At 54.5% G+C, this 20,620-nt stretch overlaps 1 protein-coding gene across 1 annotated transcript in view; it reads left to right on the top strand.

Annotated features, from left to right (window-relative positions):
- EFCAB8 (EF-hand calcium binding domain 8) overlaps nt 1-19,768 on the top strand; it is a 32,378-nt gene extending 12,610 nt beyond the window's left edge. The window contains 15 exon segments of the mRNA XM_060030961.2: nt 2,087-2,192; nt 2,413-2,497; nt 3,032-3,156; nt 5,131-5,204; nt 7,212-7,342; nt 11,026-11,093; nt 11,419-11,570; nt 12,957-13,094; nt 14,482-14,595; nt 15,748-15,827; nt 15,829-15,973; nt 16,739-16,809; nt 17,634-17,838; nt 19,041-19,110; nt 19,725-19,768. Coding sequence (XP_059886944.2) covers nt 2,087-2,192; nt 2,413-2,497; nt 3,032-3,156; nt 5,131-5,204; nt 7,212-7,342; nt 11,026-11,093; nt 11,419-11,570; nt 12,957-13,094; nt 14,482-14,595; nt 15,748-15,827; nt 15,829-15,973; nt 16,739-16,809; nt 17,634-17,838; nt 19,041-19,110; nt 19,725-19,768 — 1,608 coding nt within the window.
- Nucleotides 19,769-20,620: the final 852 nt, after the last annotated feature.

Raw genomic sequence — 20,620 nt, 5'->3', positions numbered from 1 at the left:
GCAGGGCAAGGCACGCAGCAAGCACCCGATAAACATAAGCTGACATCGTCATTGTCATGGTCGTTTGTGCCGTCAGCTCCTGGCCAAGCGCGGTAAATGATAGAATGCTCGGGAAAACCCCTGTGTACTTGCCTTTGCCAGGCCAGGCCAGAGTCCTCCAGCAGATGAGGAGGGCCCAGCTCTGCAGAGAAGGCTGAGTGAGCATGCTCTGTGCCTGCAGAGTGTTTCCTAATTGCATCAGGGGTCATCCTTTGGGGCAGAAGGATTCTGTATCATCCCCCTGACCCCAGTTGCCAAGGGAGAGAACCAAGGTGTGTGGAGTTCTAGTGACTCTCTTGGGTGCACTTGGTAGCCTAGGATCAAAGGGGATTCTCACCTGTACTCCCGAGGCTGGCGTTTCTGGCACATTCCCCCCTCTTTTTCTCTGTGTGCTTATCAGGGGGGCACATCATAGCCTGAGCTCCTGCTTGCGGCTACAACATGGTCACCTCAGCTCTCCTGAGGGCCAAAGCCTGGGAGGGCCAAAGAGGACAGAGGGAGGCTCCCCAAGAAGGCCCACAGACCTGGGCATCCTTCCCTGAGGGGCTGCTTTGGCAAGTAGATGTTGGCAAGAGTGAGCCGCCAAGCACCATCCTCGGGCACTCACTGCATGGCCATGGTTGTGCAGCCGGAAGGCCCTGGAGTCTGGGCTTCGCTTACCAGCTGTGCAACCTTGGGCAAGTCTCTGAGTCTCCCCAGGGCTCTCAGTTTCTGGTGTGAACGCGGGTCTTGGGGGTGATGAGCATTACTATCACCTCCACTGTGTGTGGGTTAGACCCCAGCCCTGGGCCAGAGGGGGGCCTTGGGGGCCCTGGTGCATTGTTTTCCCTGCCCCAGCCGTTAGCTCAGGCCCCTGCTCTTGGTGCTCTGAGCTCTGATGGGACAGTTCGGAGCCCGCGTGGCGCTACTCAGGGAGTAAAATACAAGTTCCGCCACTGGCCACACCTCACTCACGGCCCGTCCTCTCCAACCCAGACCTGTCGGGCTGGCCCCCTCTTCCCTGGGCGTGGCAGCTCATTTCTGCTGACTTGCCTTTGCTTGTGGTGTCCCCTGCCTGGAGTGCCGGCTCAGATTCTGTCTGTGTAAGGGTTGTGTGAGATTGGCACCAGGGTGGGCGGCACCCATGCCGGCCCAGCTCCTCCCAACGCCGGCAGCACGTGGATGCTTTAGCTGTCACGGTTCCATTCGTTCCTCACAACCTGGCAGGACGGTTTCTCGTTAATAAGCCACTTGGACCAGGCCACACTGGCAGGTGGTAAACAAGATTTGGACAAAACAAACAAAACGAATACCAGTGTTATACGTCAATTACATCTCAATAAAAATCAGAGAAAAAAGATTCAGGCAGAGAGGGGCAGGTCGTGGAAAAGTCGGTCTTCCTCTCTCAGACCCTAATTCCTCTCTGGAGGCAACTGCTGTGGCCACTTTGGGCGTGCTTTTCCGTGGACAGCCTGTACATACACCGACCCCTTCTCTTTAAATACACAGATGGTAGCACGTTATAATGCTGCTCTTCACCTTGCTGTTTCACTAGTAACAGGTCTAGGCAACTATTCTGCATTGTATGTACACAGCTCCCGCGTTCTTAATGTCCGGGCCGTGATCGGTGGTGTGGGTTTGTAAGGCGTCATTTCCAGGCAGACTCTGGCCTGTTGCTGCTGTAGCTGGGCAGCAGTGCCCGTTCCTGCTTACACTGCTCTGTGAGTACCTGCAGACACACCTGTAGATGCCTCTTGGAATGGATCCTGGGATCACAAACTATGCACATTTAAAACTTGATGAGCTTGTCAAACTCGCTAAAGGGTTGTGAGGATGAGTGTTCTTTAAGCTCATTTCACAGATACGGAAACTGAGACTCAGAGAGGTCAGGGAGTTTAGCCAAGACCCCACCGTTGGTAGTTGGTGGTAAGGCTGGGCTCCACACCAGGTCTGTGCTTGGCTCCAGGGCCTTGGGTGGCAGGAGAGGGTTTGCGGGGAGGCTGTGCTCCTGGCGTGCTCTCCCGGGGAGCCTCCGCAGCCCAGGTCTCTTCTGCTCTCCCTCTGGCAGCTTTACCAGATCCATCCGCTCCACAACCAGCAGATGCGGGTCATCGACATGGTGTGTCTGCACAACATGAACCTGGTTGCGATAGTGTCGACCGACCAGAAGATAGGTGAGGCCCCGAGGTTCCCCAGGCCGGTGCCTGGCCACTGGAAGCCATGCCTTTGCACTTGGAGAGCCCTGTCACCCAGCCAACTGTGAGCATGAGTTAGAGTCCCCTGGGAGTATTGCTGGGTGGTGAGTAGTGAGGCTTCTCACTGTCACCAGAGACTCCTGAGGCCTGGGACATGGGTTTGGGTTCATGTGTGCCTCCCCTTCTGTCTCTTCCCCAGAGTTCTTTGATATCAGTAACCGTAAATGTGTCTGGGCCTTCACCTTCATCGATCTGGACAGTTGCGTCCTGACCTTGAACTACTGGTGAGTCTCGTGGGAGACCGGGGCAGGGGCTTGGCAGCAGTGGGGCTGGGACCCCCAGAAAGCCTCTCTGGAAGCAGCACTGGGAAGATCCCCACCCTCTGTGCCTGTGTCCTCTTCCCCTCAAGCTGCTCCTCTCTTGGGTCCCCTTTCATGGTCACTCAGACCTCAGAGTTGTTGTCGGCCCCTCTTCCTTTCACCAAGTCAGCCATCAAACCCAGCCTGTCCCACTGTGTCTCTGGGAACATCATGGTCCATCAGTAGGGTGACTTGACAAAGAGCAGCTGAAGGACCAGGGATTCATTTATTCTGGTTAAGAAAAAGTGCTGATTTCTCTTGGACCTGGTTCACCAACGGTCTGGATCTGGGCGGCTGGGCCCACGTTTGTCAGCTGTTGAGGTCAAGGCTGGAAAGTTGTGTGGGATCTGCCCTCGCTCCCAAGGTGGAGAAGGGCCTTGGAGGCCGGCGAGGGGCGGAGGGTTGCACTGGACACACCCAGCCGGCTCCGTGGCCTCTTCTGTCTCCTTCTTTTCCCAGGTCTGACTATCACAGGGCTGTGTTCTGCTATGGGGACACCAAAGGCAATGTCATCGTCTTCACCTCCAACGATGTGACCCATGGGCTGTTCAACCCCTGAATCCTCCCCAGGACCTCCAGATGGGGTAGCGGAGATGTGGGGAGTGGGGGGAGATGGTCCTGCCCTGGGAGCTCCTTCCCCTCCCTGCTTCCCGGTTCGAGAGTCCCTGGGAAGGCGGTGCACCCACATGCTCAGCTCAGAGCCGCCTGTGGGAGATGGGGTGATGGCGTGACAGCGGGACACGGGACGGGGCTGGGGAGATGGGCAATCTCTCTGGAGGTGGGAAGTAGTGCACGTGAGGGCCGGGGCGGAGGTGGGGGCGCTTCAGGACCCTCCTCATACCAGGAAGAAAGAACCTGTGGCAGCTATGTGACCCGCTCTGGGCCCTGGGGAGGTGGCGCTAGCTTCCTCCATGGCGTGAGGAGGGTTCTGCTCTCCTTGGCTGGGAGCTGCCTGTGGGTGGGTGTTGGGGTGGGGCGGAGAGGCTGCCCAGGAGGCTGCGCTTCCTCGCAGCGCCTGGAGGAAGGCCCGACTCCGCACGAGCAGCGTGAATCAGCACAGGGACACTTGCGGAGCCCTTGGGTGCTGAGCGCTTTGGGCAGTCACCTCCTGCAGTTCCCGCCTGCTGCCAGGAGGGGCTGCTGTCGTCACAGCCTGTTAAGGGAGGAGGAGCCGGAGGTTTAGGGGGAGACGCGCTTACACTGGCCCCACAGTGGCTAAGCGTGGCTGAGATCTGAGGCAGGCAGTCTGCGCCAGAGCCTGCACTTGAACCACTTGCTAGGCTGTATCCCAAACCGACTGAATGCTGGAGGATGCTGTCTGGGGCTGCTCTGCCTAGGGGCACGAGATCCCGAGGCCTCGGGGCCTGGGGCTGTCGGGGACATATCTGAACTGGACCCTGCCTGGGATCGAGCCTTCGACCCGCAGTGTCAGGCCTCCAGGCCGCACCGTGTCCATCTGGAGGGGGCCCCAGCCCCCAGGGACACTGACTCCTCTCCATCCAGGACTCCAGAATGGCCACTTGGGCTTCTAGCCAGAGTTTCTGAGCAGGGGCTCCAGGGGCCCCCAGGCCTCAGTGACACCTCCTGCCCAGCTTGTTGGGGCAGCATCCGCCACTGGCCGGACAGAAGGTGGATCCTGCCCTGGACGCAGCAGGGGGCTGGCACCCTGCTGTGTCCTGTCTCGTCTGCCTCTGCCCCTGGCGCCCGACCTGCCCTGACCCAACCCACCGTGGTCGCTCTGTGCCACCCTGGGAATTGGCACAGGAGTTGGTGGTCTTTGAGCTGAGTGGTGGACAGGAAATTGGAGGGGAGGCAGATGAGGCTAGAGTGTTGGATGGGAGTCCTTCCATGCCACATGCTGACTGAAGGCTGGGGACAAACAGGAAGGGGGGCCCAGCAGCATGCTGACTTGGGAGGGGCTGGACAGACCAGCTCTGTATGACCTAGATCCAGTTGCTTAACCTCTCTGTGCCTCAGTTCCCTTATTCAAATGGGGTAAGCACAGTCAGTTCATGGATTTGTTAGAAGGTGGAAGGAGAGAAAAGTGGGAGGGCAAGGCTGTGCTTACTGCGCCAGACACGCTTGCTTTACGACGCATGCGTGCAACTTCTCCTTCTTGGAACTTGTATTTGCCAGACAAGGGGGGGCATGTATTCAGTAGTTTGAAGCATGATGGCAAACTCCCAAATGATTATTTTCAGAATGAATAAGAGCCCAGGATCTCAGTTCATTCTCCACTCCAGCAGAGTCAGAGCTCCCTAATGGAGACTCAACCAGCTGGGGAGAGTGAGGAGCCCCGAAATCTGGTTCCAGCTCTGCTAGGAGCTGGCAGGGGGACTCTGGGCAGCAGTGTTTATTGGCCCCGGTCTGTTTTCTGGGTGCCGACTTCACCCCACTGAACTTACCAGGACACAGGGAGGCTTGAGTGAACGTTTGGATGGGAAAGCCTTTTGGGGTGCATGGGAGTTGCAAACCAACTCAAGGGTTCTTCTGAGGTCTTGCTTATTCTACAAACAAGGAGAGCTGGTGACATGGGCCTTGATTTTCTCCCCTATCAGATCACTGGACCGATGTTTCCACACGGAAGCTCTTAAATGAGAAGTCCCCTATGTATAGAAGTTACCGGCTGAGGGTAAGTGGGATCTTTCCTTGGCTGTAACCATGGTAATTAGCTGTACACAGGTAAAAAAACAAAAATGCAGCAGGTGGATCTGCCCTTCGGTCTCTGCCCTTGGGGCTTGGTCTCTGGGGATGGGGTGGAGGCAGCTGCTGGATCCCGTCCGCTCTTTGTGCAGAAGCCAAACCATCCCAGGTGTGACTGGTCTCTCTCACCGCCTTCATTGCTCAGGCACCAGCCCTCCTGGGTGGCTGCAGCGGCTTCTCGCCGTTTCCCCACGTCCTTTCTCTATGCAGTGCTTTCTCCATTCAGCAGCCTCAGGAATCCTGAGCTAGAAATACAGTCATGTCACTCCTCTGCTCAAAATCCCCCAGTAGCTCTCTTGTCTTGCACAAAATCTCAAGTGCTCCCCACGACCATCAGGACACGAGCGGACCTGGCCCCTGGCTTGTTCCCAGTCTCGCTTTCTACCTTTCTCCTCCTTTCTCTAACACAGAGACGCCAGCAACCTGGCTGTTCTCTGAACACGAAGCCCTTTCCCACCTCAGGGCCTTGACACACGCCGTTCCTTCAGGCTGCTGTGCTCTCCCCCCACATACTGTACCCCCCCCCTACTTCCCTTGGGTCCCCAACCAGCCAGCCTGGAACAACCCTGCTCCATCAGCCTCTGCCTTCACCCCTTCACCTGCAGTGCTTATAGGATTCTGACACCCATTACAGCGTGTGTTTTTTTCCCACATCTCCACGCGATTCTCTGACACGAGCTGGGTGTCCTACAATTCAACTCAATTCTGACACTGTCTACCCCAAGATAGCGTCAGATCCCGCAGTTTAAGGGTCCCACAAGACTGCCCTCCCCTTCAGATGCCAGTCCCAAGTTCAGGTTGTTACCTGTGCTTCTGACCCACTGGCATTAATCAGAGGTTTCCACGACCCCCTCCTTGGGTTCGATTAATTTGCTAGAACAGCTCAGAACTCAGAGAAACGTTTTACTTTACTAGATCGCTGGTTTATTAGAAAAGAATATAACTTAGGAACAGCCAGATGGAAGAGATGAGGATGGCAAGGTATGTGGAAGGGGCACGGAGCTTCCATGCCCTGTCCGGGTCTCCACTCTCCCTGCACCTCCACATGTTGTCCAGCCCAGAAGCTCTCAGAACCCCACCTTTTGGGTTGTTACGGAGGCTTCATTACACAGGCATGATTGATTATGTCATTGGCCATTGGTGATCAAATCATCCTCCAGCCTTCACCACGACAGACACTTGGTGAGACAACTCATGCAAAACCCAGCTCACCTCGCCTCCATTCTTGTCTTGGAGAGGAGAATCTCCAGATTGGGAGGCCAAGCACTGGGCCAGAACACAGAACCTGTCCAGCCAGGCCATGCCCTTGACCTGTGGGTCCCAGACTTTATTTTTTTTTTCGCTATACCACGCGGCTTGCGGGATCTTAGTTCCCTGACCAGGGATCGAACCCGGGCCCTGGCAGTGGGAGCGCGGAGTCTTAACCACTGGACCGCCAGGGAAGTCCCAGTCTCGGGGAAGTCCCAATCTCGCCCAACTTGTACCAGATAACATCCTCGCTCACTGCAAACCACTTCCCGACAAACACGGACAGCGGTGGGGCCGGGAAGCGCAGGCTCACCCATGGTGGGCGCCCCGTGGATGACAGCGACTGTGGACTAGGCGGACTTGGATCCATCCTCCCTCCCCCTTGGCATGGGGCCACAGACAGTGGTATTAGGATGGGCCAGACCTTGCCTGTCCTCTAACTTATAAGCGAGAGTTCACCTAACAGCAGATTTCAGTGCTTGTAACCTGTTCCACTGATAAATGGTGGCCACACACCCCTGATCACATGACCTGGGCTAGGACTGTGGGGCTGGAGCACTTTGTCAGAGCTGTGATAACTAGAGGGGCATAGACTTGGGGATCTCTTGGCCCCTCCAGCCCATCTGGTGGCTGGGCCCGGATGACCGTCCTTGGGTTGGGTCTCCCACCACCACTGCTGTCTTCCCAGGCTCTCCACCCCAACTGGTGTCAACAGGTCAAGTTTATCCCCCAGCTGAACCTGGTGGCTTCCTGTTCAGCCATCGAGGAGTCCTCTCTGGTGCTGACCATATTGCCGCCCGAAGTCCCAGAGAGCCTCAAGTAAGGAGCACCTGTCTCCAGGCAGAGGTGGTGGGGCTGGGAGGGGGTGGGTGGTGACAGTGACTCCGGGACTCTGGCTTCACTTCAGCCGCAGGTGGCCATCCCTCCTGAGAGGGGACCTGCCTCCGGGACAGTGGCATCTCCTGTGGGCAGTAATACCGTGTCCTGTGGATCATGCTGGGTCCAAGGAAGCACTGTGTGTCCTGTGGGCCAACAGTGAGGTGTGGTGGTTAGAACATGGGCTCTGGAGTCTGTTTTTTTTTAAATTGAGGTTGTCAGTTTTGAAAATTGACATATAACATTATATTAAGCTTATATTAAGACGCATAACATAACGATTTGAAATTGTGAAATGATCACAAGTCTAGTTAACATCTATCACCACACACAGTTGTGCATTTTTTTCCCTGTGATAAGAACTTTTATGGAATCTGGTTTTAATCATTCTGGCATTGCCACCAGCAGCAAAAATATGAGGCCTCTGTTATCCACCAATTTATACACAAAACTCAGCACAGAAGCTAGCACATAGTGTAAGGATACAGTCAGAAAAATGTTTTCTGAATGAAGGAATGAATGTGAGTTGCTTCACCTCTGCGAGCCTCGGTTTTCTTGTCTGTAAAAGGGGGTGATAATAGCCCTTCACTTACCTCAGGGCTTACATGAGTGAGTGTTGTACATAGCGTGTGTTCACTAGTTGGCCACATTAATTCTTTGGAGATGGTTCTAATCTATTTCCTTCATTCTAGATTCCTCTACCCCAGGGGGCATCTTTTCATCTTCTGTCTTTTTTATTTTTTAAAATCAGCTGTTGGGAATTCCCTGGTGGTTCAGTGGTTAGGACTCTGCACTTTCACTGCTGGGCTCGAGGGTTCAATCCCTGGTCAGGGAACTAAGACCACGCATGATGAGCAGTGCGGCCAAAAAAAAAAAAAAAAATACTCAACTGTTAGTCACACAGGTATACGTACATATGTAAAAAATTCAAGCACTAAAAATAAAGCCGGAATCCTGTGGGCTTTTCTCCCCGTTCCCTTATCCAATCCCCAAGTCCTGGAACTAACTGCAGGTTGGAGGAGGGGTGTGTATGCCTGTGGCGGTGGGGAATCTTCTGTCTTGGTTTTTGTGGTTTGAGTGGGGCGGTGTGGTGGGATTTTGCTTGGAGCTGGTTTGCCGAGGTCCATCTCTCTGCTTTGGTGGGAGTATTACCTCATGTCTGTGATATGTCTTTCAGCTTCTTGTTTTATTGGGTCTCAAGGGCAGGAGGCTATGACAGGCTCCTTGGTCTGCCTGCCACCTTCCCACTCCAGCCACACGGGGCCCCCTTGTGGCTCACACATGTTCCTGCCCCCAAGCCTTTGCATTGCTCCTCTCTGCCTGTTTTTTTGTTTGTTTTTGTTTTTTAAACATTTTTATTATGAAAGATTTTTAAAACACAAAAGTAGAGAAATAGTATAATGCTTTAATATCACTAGTACTAGTCCAAGTTAATCTTTACCCAAGTGTCTCAAAAATATCTTTTTATGATTATTTGAAATCAGATATAGACAAGGTTCTAGGATGGTTCTGAGCTGAGGAATGGTGTGCTCTGGTGTGTGGGAGCATCCTTCTGGCTGCTCTATTGCAAGTGGAATGTACGTATGTGGGCAGGAGGGGAGATGGGGACACCAGTGAGGATGTCATTGTAATAATCCAGACTACATGTGATGGTGGTCTGGAGTCTGCCTGGCGTGGAGACGGAGAGATTTGAGATATATTTTAGGGGTGGGTTGCAGAATATAGTTATACACATGAGCACACACCCCGTTCCTTCTTGTCTGTATGAAGTACACACACTGGCCAGCAGGTGGCACCATTGACTGCTGGCTGGTCTCTTGTTCTGCTGATGTTCTCTTGGGGTGTAGCCTCTGCAGGTGGGGCCTGGCACTGCCAACCCAAATTCTGCCTCTGGAGTGGCCTTGTAGACTTCTTCCCTTCGTCCCCTCTGACCTTCCAGTCCCTTCTCTGCACAGCAGCCATCTGTGCAGAGACCTGGTCTCCTCCAGCCAGCCGTCATGTCAAAGCCACCTGCTTATTTCCCTGCAGGACTTGCCATGATGTGTACATGTCCGTCTCCCTGTCCCTGTGTTCCTTTACTTGCACAGGCTGTTTTCCTCTAGAAGAAAAGCTCCAGTGAAGGCAAGGGCATCCTGTCTGCACCTCTGGTCATCCTGGAAGGGCATAGGAGCCAGGAAATCTTTGTTGAATAAATGGGTGAATCAGGCTGAAATGATTTCTAGTAATGTTTTGTGACTGTTCTTCCAGAACATTTCTCTGCACACATAAGCATGGAGGGAGACTTATCTGGTTTGACAATACAGGTATTTGGTATGCTCTTCTTGAAGTTTTCTAATGTCCTTTTTTCTTTTGGCCGCACGGCGCGTCATTCAGGATCTTAGTTCCCTGACCAGGGTTTTTTGGTGAAGTTTTGACTTTTAGAGGAATCCTTCTGGCTGTGGAGTGGGGAGCTCAGGGGAGTGGGAGCAAGGGGGGAGGTTAAGAGGCCCTCCTGGGAGGCTGATGCAGAAACGAGGGGGCCCTGGGCTGTGGTGGGATGTGAACAAAGAGGATTTGGGGCCCAGGTGAATAATGAGAGCGCAGGAGAGGGAGCCTCTAGGGTGATAACCAAGCTTAGTTCCCTGGGGAGTAGCAGAGGTGCAGTTCAGGGGCAAGTTCAGTGGAGAGCATGCTGCGTTAGAGGCCTTGGAGTTGAGTTTTGAAGGGAGAGTTTGAGTGGAAAGAGCTGGCGGGGCAGGATGTGTGGATGTGAGGGAATAGCACACGCAAGGCACAGAGCTCCCAGGGCTCTGGGGCCTGTGAGGGCTGTTGGGCCTGACCTTTCCCCTGATCTTCCCAGAAGCCCTGCCTGGGTCCCCTGGCCCTCCTGAGCACCCCGACGGCCTCCTGGCTCCCCATCGCCCATCCCCCGGGCCTCCAGCCCTGCCACACCGTTTCCTGTCCTGGAGCTCTGGTTCCTGAGCCTACTGCCTCTCCCTGCCACGCCCACCCTGGGTCTGAACACTGACCCCCCCCCCAACCTTGCCAGCCATGGGACCTTGGGCAAGCTCCTTTATTTCCTTCTGTGTCCTCATCACGGCACAGGGCTCATGACAGTCTTCAGGGTTGTGTGAGGGGTCCAGGTGACTCACAAGACAGCACCCAGCACAGGGACCAGCACGTAGCAGGGACACCTTGTTCTCTTCCCCTAGCCTTTGGGGGATCCCCTTCCACCTTTTGGTCTGTGTCATGGGTGGGAGGACAGCCGTCTCCCACCCATGTATAGTATAGTGAAGGTGCAGATCGAGTTAGGTTTGCCCTTGGAGCGAGGCGAGCGTGGTGCAGCTGCAGGAGTTGCTCCTGCTTCGCGGCTGCTTTCGCCTTCATGTGCAGGCGAGAGGTGGGCGTCTCCTCCAGGTACTGCTGGTTTCGGGCTGAGCGGGGGCTGCCGCTCTGCTGGCGGTGCTGGCCCTGCCTCGGGGGCAGGGTGAGCCCAGGGCAGGGTTCTGGGGGCCGCTCTCTCCTTGGGTGGAGACGTGGTGACTTCTCCCTGGCCTCCTGGCGGCCCTGCCTCTAGCTCCTCCACACCCCAGCCTCAGAGGCTCTCCGAGGCCTCCGGTCACAGCCTTCCCCCTGTGCTGTTGTAGGTTTTCAGTGCTGAATTTAAGAAAAGGGATTCTTTGCTTTGATTACTGCCCAGAAAAGAATGTCCTGGGTAAGTAACGTTTGTATCACGTGAGGCTGCTGGTCTGGCGGAACTAGGGTGAGGGCTGCTGGAGAGGTGGGGCCCATCAGAGCGGAGGCGGAGGCCCTGCAGCGTCTGCCGCCAGCCACTCTGGTCCCCGCCCCTGGGCACCTGGGGTGGAGTGGTGACAGGGGCTTGCTTGGCATGGTGGCAGAGGAGGCGGGACGAGAGAGGCAGAGGGATGGATCATAGCAACGCCCCCCACCTGCCGAGCCTGGCTGGAGTCCGAGACCTGGCCCCAGGACAAGGTCCCAGCGCAGGCCCCCAGTGGCTGATACCCGGTTTTCAACTTCAGTGACTGGTAGCCATGACCCCCTCATCTGCCTGTGGAACCCCTTCTTCTCGAAGAAGCCTGTGTGGCTGATGAAGGGGCATGAGACCTCGGTGACACACATTCTCGTGAACAGCAAGCACAGCAGCATCCTCCTCAGCATCTCCAAGGACAAGGTGTCCTCAGGGAGCTCGGCCCTGACGCCCGCCACTAGCTCCTGTTCCCCAGCAGAGATGCTGGCCCAGGGAGAACGATCGAGCTCAGCCAGCCAGGGAGCTGGCTGCAGTTGGCAGGAGCCTGAGGCCCAGGGCAATGGTGTGACCTCCCTGTCCATGGTCCCACCCTGGCCTGAGGCCTAGAGGCAGGTACCCCAGGTGGCACCATGAAGGGGCCGTGGGTCTCTGACCACCCCCATAGGGGCCTGAGCCCAGCTCTGAGCAGCCCACCAGAGTTGGGCAGGGCCCTTCCCTTTATGGGGTCTCAGTCTCCTCATCCAGAGAATGGGTGTTGAGTGGTTTAGAGAAGAGCTGCTGGTGAAAGAGCAGAGGAATGTCTGGCGCATAGTAGGTGTACAACAGATGTGAGCCTTTCCCTCCCCACAGACCCGAACTTGCTCCTCTCGGCTCTCCCAGTGACTACTGCTTGGCTGCCCTGGCTGCAGGGCCTGACTAGACCTTTTTCAAATGCCCGGGGTTCCCCTGATCAGGCCCGCTCCTCTGCTTCTCTGAGCTGTGGGTTTAGGGTCTCTCCCCACCTGCTGGGGGATGCAGGCCAATGGTTCCAGGTGCCCTCCTTCAGGGGACAAGTCTGTGTCTTCTGGGACTCAGTAGATCAGGAGCTGGCAGGGCCCTGGTTCACCAGGCCACGCTGCCCACACATCCCCACACTTGGTACTGTCTGGAATTCTCCTGGCAGCACTGGGAGCTGGGCATCGGCACCTCTGATGAAGGCTCCGAGGCTGTAGGGGTCGGGGACAGAAGTAGACTTGCCCAAACCTTCATGGGCAGCGATGGGCAGAGCCACGGTGTGGACGGCAGTCTGTGGACTCCACGCCCATGCCGTGTCCAGCTTGCTGCTGGCGCCCCGAGTGAGGAGTGTCCTGGAGGGACTTCCACGGGGCCCCTCTGGGGACACTTCCTCAACCTGGGAGGAAGTCGAGGGGGACAGGTGAGCCTTTTGGGCAATGATGTTGGCAGCTCTTTCTGTGCCCTGCCTGGCTTTACTCGAGGGAGGCTGGGGTGGGAGCTAGTGAGGGTCTGCAGGGGCAAGTGCTGCCTGTGAGGTCTTCATCCTCAGCCGATGAGCAGCAGCTACTCGAGCAGGGTAGAGACCCTGGGGGAGGCTGGGCGGGGGGCGTGCCTCGGTTTCCTCATTTGAGCATAAGCACAGCGTCTGTCTTAGGGCTGTGATCCATGGCAGTCACTTAGCGTGGTGGGTGTGTCTTGGAAGTGCTTGCACTGGGTGCCCTGGCCCCGCTCCCAGGAGAACCCCAAGGCCTCAGGTGCCAGCTGCATCCCCGAGAACCCACTCTTGGCCTCTTTGCCTGTTTCTCACCCCCGCAGAATATTCGCGTGTGGGACATGCAGGACTACGAATGCCTCCAGTCCTTCTGCGGGAAGCATTTTGCCCTGGGACACTGCCCCATCACCAGCGCATACTTCCACAAGGATGACGACAGCCTCATCTGTAGCACCTACTCAGCGCTGCATGAGAGGGAGGTGGGACCGTGTCTGCACCCAGAGGGGAGGGGCTGCAGCCGTGTTCTGCAGTCCCATGGGACACCGAGGGGTGGTCACATCCCGTCCGTCCTGAGACTGCTTCGTGCCATGAGGACAAAGCTGCTAGACTCTGTGGGCTGGTCCTCAAAGCTCTCGTCTCCTGGGATTTCCTGGGGGACTGTTGCTAGGCCCTCAGTGGTCACCCTCTATGCTGCTGTCCTCCTGACCCGTGCATCCTCCGGACTCTCCTCAAAGCCCACCTTGAGGCCCGGGCTGGCTTAGAAGACCCCGCCCGCCCCCACCGCTCCACGCTCCCTTGCCTCCCCTTGATCACGGCCCTTATAACTCTGTCCTGTCGTGGTTACATGCCTGTCCCTCCTGCCAAATTGTGAAGCCCAGGAGGGCAGGGCCCACCCCCGAGCAGCCCCTCTGAAGGAGAGAGCCTGGAGGGACCTGCTGTGAACACTGTCTATGAGCCATGACTTAGCTGGTGCCCATGTGAGGTCTGTCCTGACTCTGGAGGACAGGACAGCCTGGGAGAAGCACAAGGGGCTGACCGTCCAGGGTGACAGGGGGACCTGTGACAAGATGGGAGCTGAGGGGACTGCAAGGACAATCAGCAGCCAGTAGAGGGGGAGGTTCTATCTAGAAAGGGCGGTGAGGGTGTCATTTGTGGTTGGGAGGAAGGGGAAGCCCCACTGAGACCTCCTTCCCTCTGTTGGCCGGTGACACACACGCTGTCCTTGTGCCCTTGGCTGGCTCTCCCAGGTGGCAGGTTTTTCTTGAGAAGGGAGTTGGTGGGTTCCTTCGTCTCTGCTGAGTGTCAGACTGGCTGCCAGCATTTGTTGAATTAAATAGACCTTTGAAGTTCATTTCAAATCATCACACATTATCAGCCCTCTGCTCTTTGTCAGGAGCAGAGAATATATTAATTAGGCACTGTCCCATCCCTCAAGGAACTTATGGGGTAGTAGGAGAACACATAACTTTAGTAGAAAATGCCGTGTGTTATGATGGAGATGTGTGCTAGGTGCTTCATCGAGCACAGAGAAAGGATCCTTAGCCTAGCCTGAGGCAGAGGTAGTCAGGGAAGGCTTCCTGGATGAGGGGACACCAGATTGAGGCTTTATGCTTTTCAGAAGTTATAAAAGGGACCTTGGACTTGCATTTTGATCTTGTGGGAACACGAGGCTTTGGGAGCCCTGATCTCAGGAAGTGGGGGCCATGGAGTAGGGGTGAGCTATCAGCAAGCCTGTGTGTAGTTGAGGATATCTTGATGTCTCAGGTTACTGGAAGTTTCTCCCTGGGGCAAATCACTGAGGGCAGGCCCCTTCTGACTGCCCAACTGTCTGCCCCTCCTCACCTGTAGATTGGCATCCTAAAAGGGTACCTGGAGACGCAGGGGCCTGGGAGAGCAGAGGAGAAGACCACGACTTACAGCACGCCCCTGTGCGCCATCCTCTACAGCAAGGTTTTCAAGCAGGTAAGTGGTCAGCAGCTCGTCTCTGAGGCCAGCAGGGGGTGGGGTGGGACGGGACGCTCATAGCTTGGGTGGTGGTGCAGGACAGTGGGAGGTGGGCGAGCAGCAACCCTGCAGAGGGGTCACCCCGGGTAAGATAGGAGCTCCACCACGTGGTCAGCGGGTCACCAAACTCCTGTGAGCCTGTGCGCCCCTGGCTACCGCCCCAGGTCAGTTCTGGACAGGCAGCCTTCTTTATACAGTGTGAGATGGAACACAAGGTGTGAGCTGCTCTTCGAGGCTCCCTGGGTGGGTGTGGGTGCTGCTCCTGGGGGCCATTTCCAGGGAAGCCCTGGTTCAGCACTGTCCATCGTGGGAGGGGAGGGAGGCCCAGGCTGTGGACAGCCCCCTGGTCCTGAGTAGAGATCTCTGCATTGGGCAGGGCAACTGGGAACATGGATTCTGAAGTGTGGGGATAGATAGGGCACCTGGGCCCTCTGCGCACTGCCACTGGGACCCCTTTCCTGGCCCCACTGCGTCTGCTGCAGCATGGCCTTGGCTGCGCGAGGCCAGAGCTCACCTCTTTGGGTTTCCCTCTCATTCGGACCCCTGGCACCAGCACCCCTTATACCTTAGGGCTCTTCAGTGCCTTCCAGCAGTTTCAAAAAATTCCCCTTCCCCAGCTTTCTAGATGTTCTCATCAGGAAGGTTGGTCTGAAGTAGGCTCACCTGTTACTGTTTCATTGTAATAGTTGTCGCCTTAGGTGGAATGATGTACCTTTACTCAACATTTCCCTACTTAGGGGACAGTTAGTGTATTTCCTGTTGTTTTTTTCTATCCCCCGTGATTAATGACTTTGCAGTAAATTTTTTTTCTGAATTAGAGATTATTTTCTCTGGATAGATTCTGATAAATGCCATTTCTGAGTTGAAGGGGATTTCACCAGACTGGTTCCTTCTGAAAAAACTGTGCCTGTTTGCACCGCCGTGGGCCTCAGGGCCGAGGAAAGCCTGTTTTCAAGAGTGGCTTATCCCGCAGCAGGAGGGCCCAGAGCGCCTGTCTTCTCGGTACACAGAGTGGCAGCGGAGCTACCCGCAGTCACGCCAGCTGGAGGCTGCCCTTGGGAGCGGGGGCCCTCTCCTCTCCAGGAGCCCTGGCTGTGTGCACCCCCACAGGTGGTGAGCGGCTGCCTGAGCGGCGTGGTGAGCGTGTGGGAGGTCGTGACGGGCAAAAGGATGACAGAGTTCTCCGTGACGCGACCAGCACGTGGAGCTGACCGCCACGCCCCTGGATGAGTCAGAGGCCTGCCTGCTCACGGGTCTGCGTGATGGCGCCACGAAGATGTGGAACTCCAGCGTTGGTGAGTGCCTGCTGACCTTCCCCAGCCCGGACCAGATGGAGGTCAGTCTGGTCCATCAGCTGGGGCCTGGGGGCCCCTCACAGCTCCTGTGACCCTGGGACATGCTATTGTCCATGCCTCTCTGAAAGGTTGTGCACACAGACTGCCTGGCCTCGTGCCTGCCTGACCCTTTGTGTCCTTGTGCAAAAAATGAAGACAGGTAACAGGGCCTGTCCTTCATAGGTGTTCTACAAATGTTAGCTACTCTTGCTCTTTTGGTGTGTTAGCACTTCTTACCCTACCTCTTAGAGCTTTGGATGGCATTGCTAGCAGTGGGGTCACATGATTCAGAGCCACCCGTACCCCTGTTTGGGAAATGACTGCCAGGGTTATAGGGATGGTCTGTGGGTGTGGCAAAGTGCAAAGCAGCAGTCCCACTTTGGGACTTGAGCCCGTTAGTAACCCCTGTGACACAGTCCTTTAACCAACCCAGAAGGAGCACTTGGCCGAGAAGCCGGGGATTTGGAGGACTGGCCCAGATCCTATCACTCAGTCGTTTGACCTTAGCCAAGTCACTTGTCTGTTTCCCTGCTATCCCCCTGTAAGAGGGACATGGATACCTACCCAATCTGCCCACTCCAAGTCCATCAAATGGATAATGGGATGTGAGAGCACTCTGAAAAAAATATGGTGGTATCACATCTAGGGAATTCTCATCATTATGGGGAGTTTTGATTTCTTGCTTGGTATAATTAGGAAGACATTTGGGGCCTGGAGCCATTTCCTCTGAGGTACCTTAGAGTTCTGTCTTCTTTCAACTTCAACAGATTAGTGGGATCGTCCGTATGAATAAAGTGTTCTACGTGACCGGATGGAGTAAGAGAATCACTTATTTCACGTGAGTAGCCAGGGTGCACATGGGAGGTGAGGGCAGCTAACTGTTCTCTCCTGACTTCAGATGGGTTCCTCCATTCCTAGCTTTGCTGGTGGTTGGAACACCAAGCAGGAAGTTAGTGCTGGGTGATGTCTGTTGCTTCACCCTCTCATCTGTCCATTTATTCATCACTCCATGCAGCCGATATGTTCTAGGCTTTGTACTAGGTGCTGGGGACGGGTATAAACAAGCATATGGAGTCTTCATCCTCCTGGAGCTCCCAGGGGGAGGCAGACACTAATCAAATAACTTCATTTGTGATAGTCTGTTGAGTGCTATGGAAAAAAGAAAAAGTACAGGTTTCTATGGGGAGGGGACAGAAATCTGATCTAGTCTCAGGGGCCGTCAGAAAAGGGTCAGCTGAGGATGTCGGGTGGAGTGGGATCTGAAGAGTGAGCAGGAGGGGTCTCAGTGAGGCAGTGAGGGGCTAGGGACAGGAGGGACGTTGCAGGCAGAGGGAACAGCATGTGCAGGGTCCCTTCCTCTTCAGAGGGCTTTTCTAGGCCCATGGTTTCCCCTTCTTTCAACCTGAATCCTTACTCAGGTGTCTGAATGGGGCACATCTGTAAGACTAGTGTATATGAAGCCCCTAGGACCGGACCTTTAGAGCAGGCACGTAATAGGTGCTTAGTAAATGCAGTCGCAGGGCAGAGCTTCATCCCTGATCCACACCTCCTCTGGAGTGTCCTCCTCTGGGTCAGCGCTCCAAATCCTAGAGGCCATGAGGGTCTCCCAGGAGACCAGTGAGGCTGAGCTCTCAGCCCTTCTGCCTCTGGCCATGTGTGCAGGTTCCACAAGACCAAGCCGGTGCTCTTGTGCTAACACTGGCAGACCTTCCACACGGAGGATGTCCTGAGCATGGCCAGGTACCAGAACCAGTTCCTTGGAACCTCCTCCTACAATGGGGACATCCTCTTCTGGAACATCAGCATGTTCGGGCCCATCCTCCATTTCAACGCCTCTCAGAGCCCCTTGCCCTCGCTGCCCAAGAGGGTAAGGTCAACAGAAACAAGCTGTCCTCTTCCTTCTCTCTCAGCTGTGGGCCAGAACCACGTAGGGCTTGGGGGTGGGTAGGGGACACCCTGGGAAGTGGAGGGAATGGTGGTGGCTTGTTCTGGAGGAGGTTGGGAGCTAGGGACGTAGGTGGTAGTTTTTATAATTATCCTCATTTGACAGATGAGGAAACTGAGGCACAGAGAGGTTAAGCATCTCGCCTAAGGTCACACAGCCAAGAAGTAATAGATCCAAATCCAGGCAGTCTGACTCCAGAGCCTGGTGGTGCTAGTCCTGTTCTCCCGAGATTACTGTCCCCTTGAAGGTGGCTCACTTCTGACCCATCGCTACTACAGCTTACTGCTCCGGTCTCACTGGGCTCTTGGTAGGACTTAGGAAGCCATACAGTCTCTGAATGACCATATCTTTGCAGATTAAAGCTGGAAGGGGCCTTCGGGGTCACCCCGTCCAGTAGTTTTCCAGACATGTTGTGGAGAGATGCTTGGAGGCTATTACAGCGGCTTCTCCAGAGCACTTCAGCTTTTTATCTATTTTACACTTTGGAGTTTCCCTTCAGATTAAAAAATACCTCAGAAATACTTGGAGGGCTTCCCTGGTGGCGCAGTGGTTGAGAGTCCGCCTGCCGATGCAGGGGACACGGGTTCGTGCCCCGGTCCGGGAAGATCCCACATGCCGCGGAACGGCTGGGCCCGTGAGCCATGGCCGCTGAGCCTGCGCGTCCGGAGCCTGTGCTCCACAACGGGAGAGGCCACAACGGTGAGAGGCCCGCGTACCGCAAACAAACAAACAAACAAAAAAAACATTCTTGTTAATAACGAGGCCGGTTCTCATAAAAACTATGGAAAAAATGCCAAGTTGCATATGAATAGCTCCCAGGTCCACTGGTTGCTGGGAGGGGGCAGGGAGTGGCAGGAGGTTGAGGTGACCCCTTGAAGCCACCCTGACCATGGAGACCATTAGAGGCAGGCCCTGGGACTGGGTGCTGGAGGGTTCCCAGGGGCTGGTGAGGAGCCTGCCTGATGGCCAGAGGGATGGGTTCTGCTGCAGGACAAGGGCCTGTCCGGGGTGCTCTCCCAGGAGATAGTGTATTTCTGATTTATCCGCCCTCCTAATGTCCAGCTGAACCCTTGCCAGCCTCTCCACCTGCCTCCCCCTGCCTGTATGGAGTCCCTCCCTTGCAGGTTCCATCCCTGTGCCCTTTGCGGCTTGAGCAGCCGGCCCGCTTCCAGCACAGCGTCACCCCGTCCCCGAGTACTGGACCTCCTATCACCCCCCTGGGGCCAGAGGTTAACAGTGATCATTTACCTTGGTAATCATTTACCCATCATTTACACAGCACCTACTGTGTGCCATGCTCTGTGCTGAGAGCTCCATGGGTGGAACCGTGATAGATACTCACAGTAGATACTGGCTTTAGTACTTCCATAAGCTCTTATGTAAATACTAGAACAGGTGAGACTCAGCTATGACAAAGATTATGCACATAAGGAATGAGTGACTGATTGAGGGAACAGGAACAAAAAAATATGTACATCTGCATTTCTAATCGTATACAGTGATGACATGGAACACGCTATCAGAATTTATAGAATTTTCTTACAATGTTTCTAAAGTTACCCAGAGTTTTTCCTTTACAGGATTTCAGATATTTTATAATTTTTTTTCAAGTTTTAAAATTGTGGTAAAATACATGTAACATAAAGCTTATCATCTTAACCTTTTTAAAGTGCATAGTTCAATGGTATTAAATACATTCATAATATTGTGTAACCATCACCACCATCCATCTTCACAGTTCTTTCCATTTTGTAAAACTGAAATTCTGTACCCAGTAAACACTAACTCCCCATTCTCCCCTCCCCCAGCCACTGGCAACCTGTCTACTTTCTGTCTCTATGAAGTTGACTAAGTATCTTATAGAAGTGGAATCATACTGTATTTGTCTTTTTGTGACTGGCTTATTTTATTTAGCATGATGTCCTCAAGGTTCATCCAAGTCATGGCATATTGTGGAATTTCCTTCCTTTTTAAGACTGAATAATATTCCGTTACTTGTATAGGCCACATTTTGTTTATCCATTCATCTGTTGATGAACACTTGGGTTGCTTCCAGCTGTTGTGAATAATGCTACTATGAACATGGGTGTACAAGTATCTCTTTGAGACCCTGCTTTCAGTTCTTTTGGGTAAATATCCAGAAGCAGGATTGCTGGGTCATATGGTGATTCTATTTTTATTTTTTTTGTGAACTGCCTTACTGTTTTCCACAGTGGCTGTACACACCTTCCCACTAATAGTGCACAAGGGTTCCAGTTTCTCTGCATCCTCATCCACACTTACTGTTTCTGTTTTTTTTTTTTTTTTTGATGATAGCCATCCTAATGGGCGTGAAGTGGTATCTTATTGTAGTTTTCATTTGCATTTCCGTAATGATCAGTGATGCTGAAACACTCTTGTGATGGTCAAGTGTGGGATTTCTCATCTCCCACATCATCTGATACAACAGCCATAATTCTGTCCCCATTGTACAGATGGAGAGACTGAGAGGGCTGGGTCTTGCCCAAGGTCACACTCAGGTCAGGGGCAGAGCTTGACTTGAAGCCAGGAAGCTGGGTCATGTATGGGCATCAGACTGCCTGGGGTTGAATCCTAGTGCTGCCATTTGCTGGCTGTGACTTCTGGCAAGTCATTTTTTTTTTGCTTGGAGACTTCATTGTCCCCATCTGTGAAATGGGGACTCATGGAGCTGCTGTGAGGGTGC

The sequence above is a fragment of the Delphinus delphis genome, chromosome 15, assembly GCF_949987515.2.
Source record: "Delphinus delphis chromosome 15, mDelDel1.2, whole genome shotgun sequence".
In the NCBI taxonomy this organism is placed as follows: Eukaryota; Metazoa; Chordata; class Mammalia; order Artiodactyla; family Delphinidae; genus Delphinus; species Delphinus delphis.
This window is presented reverse-complemented; position numbering and strand designations above follow the sequence as displayed.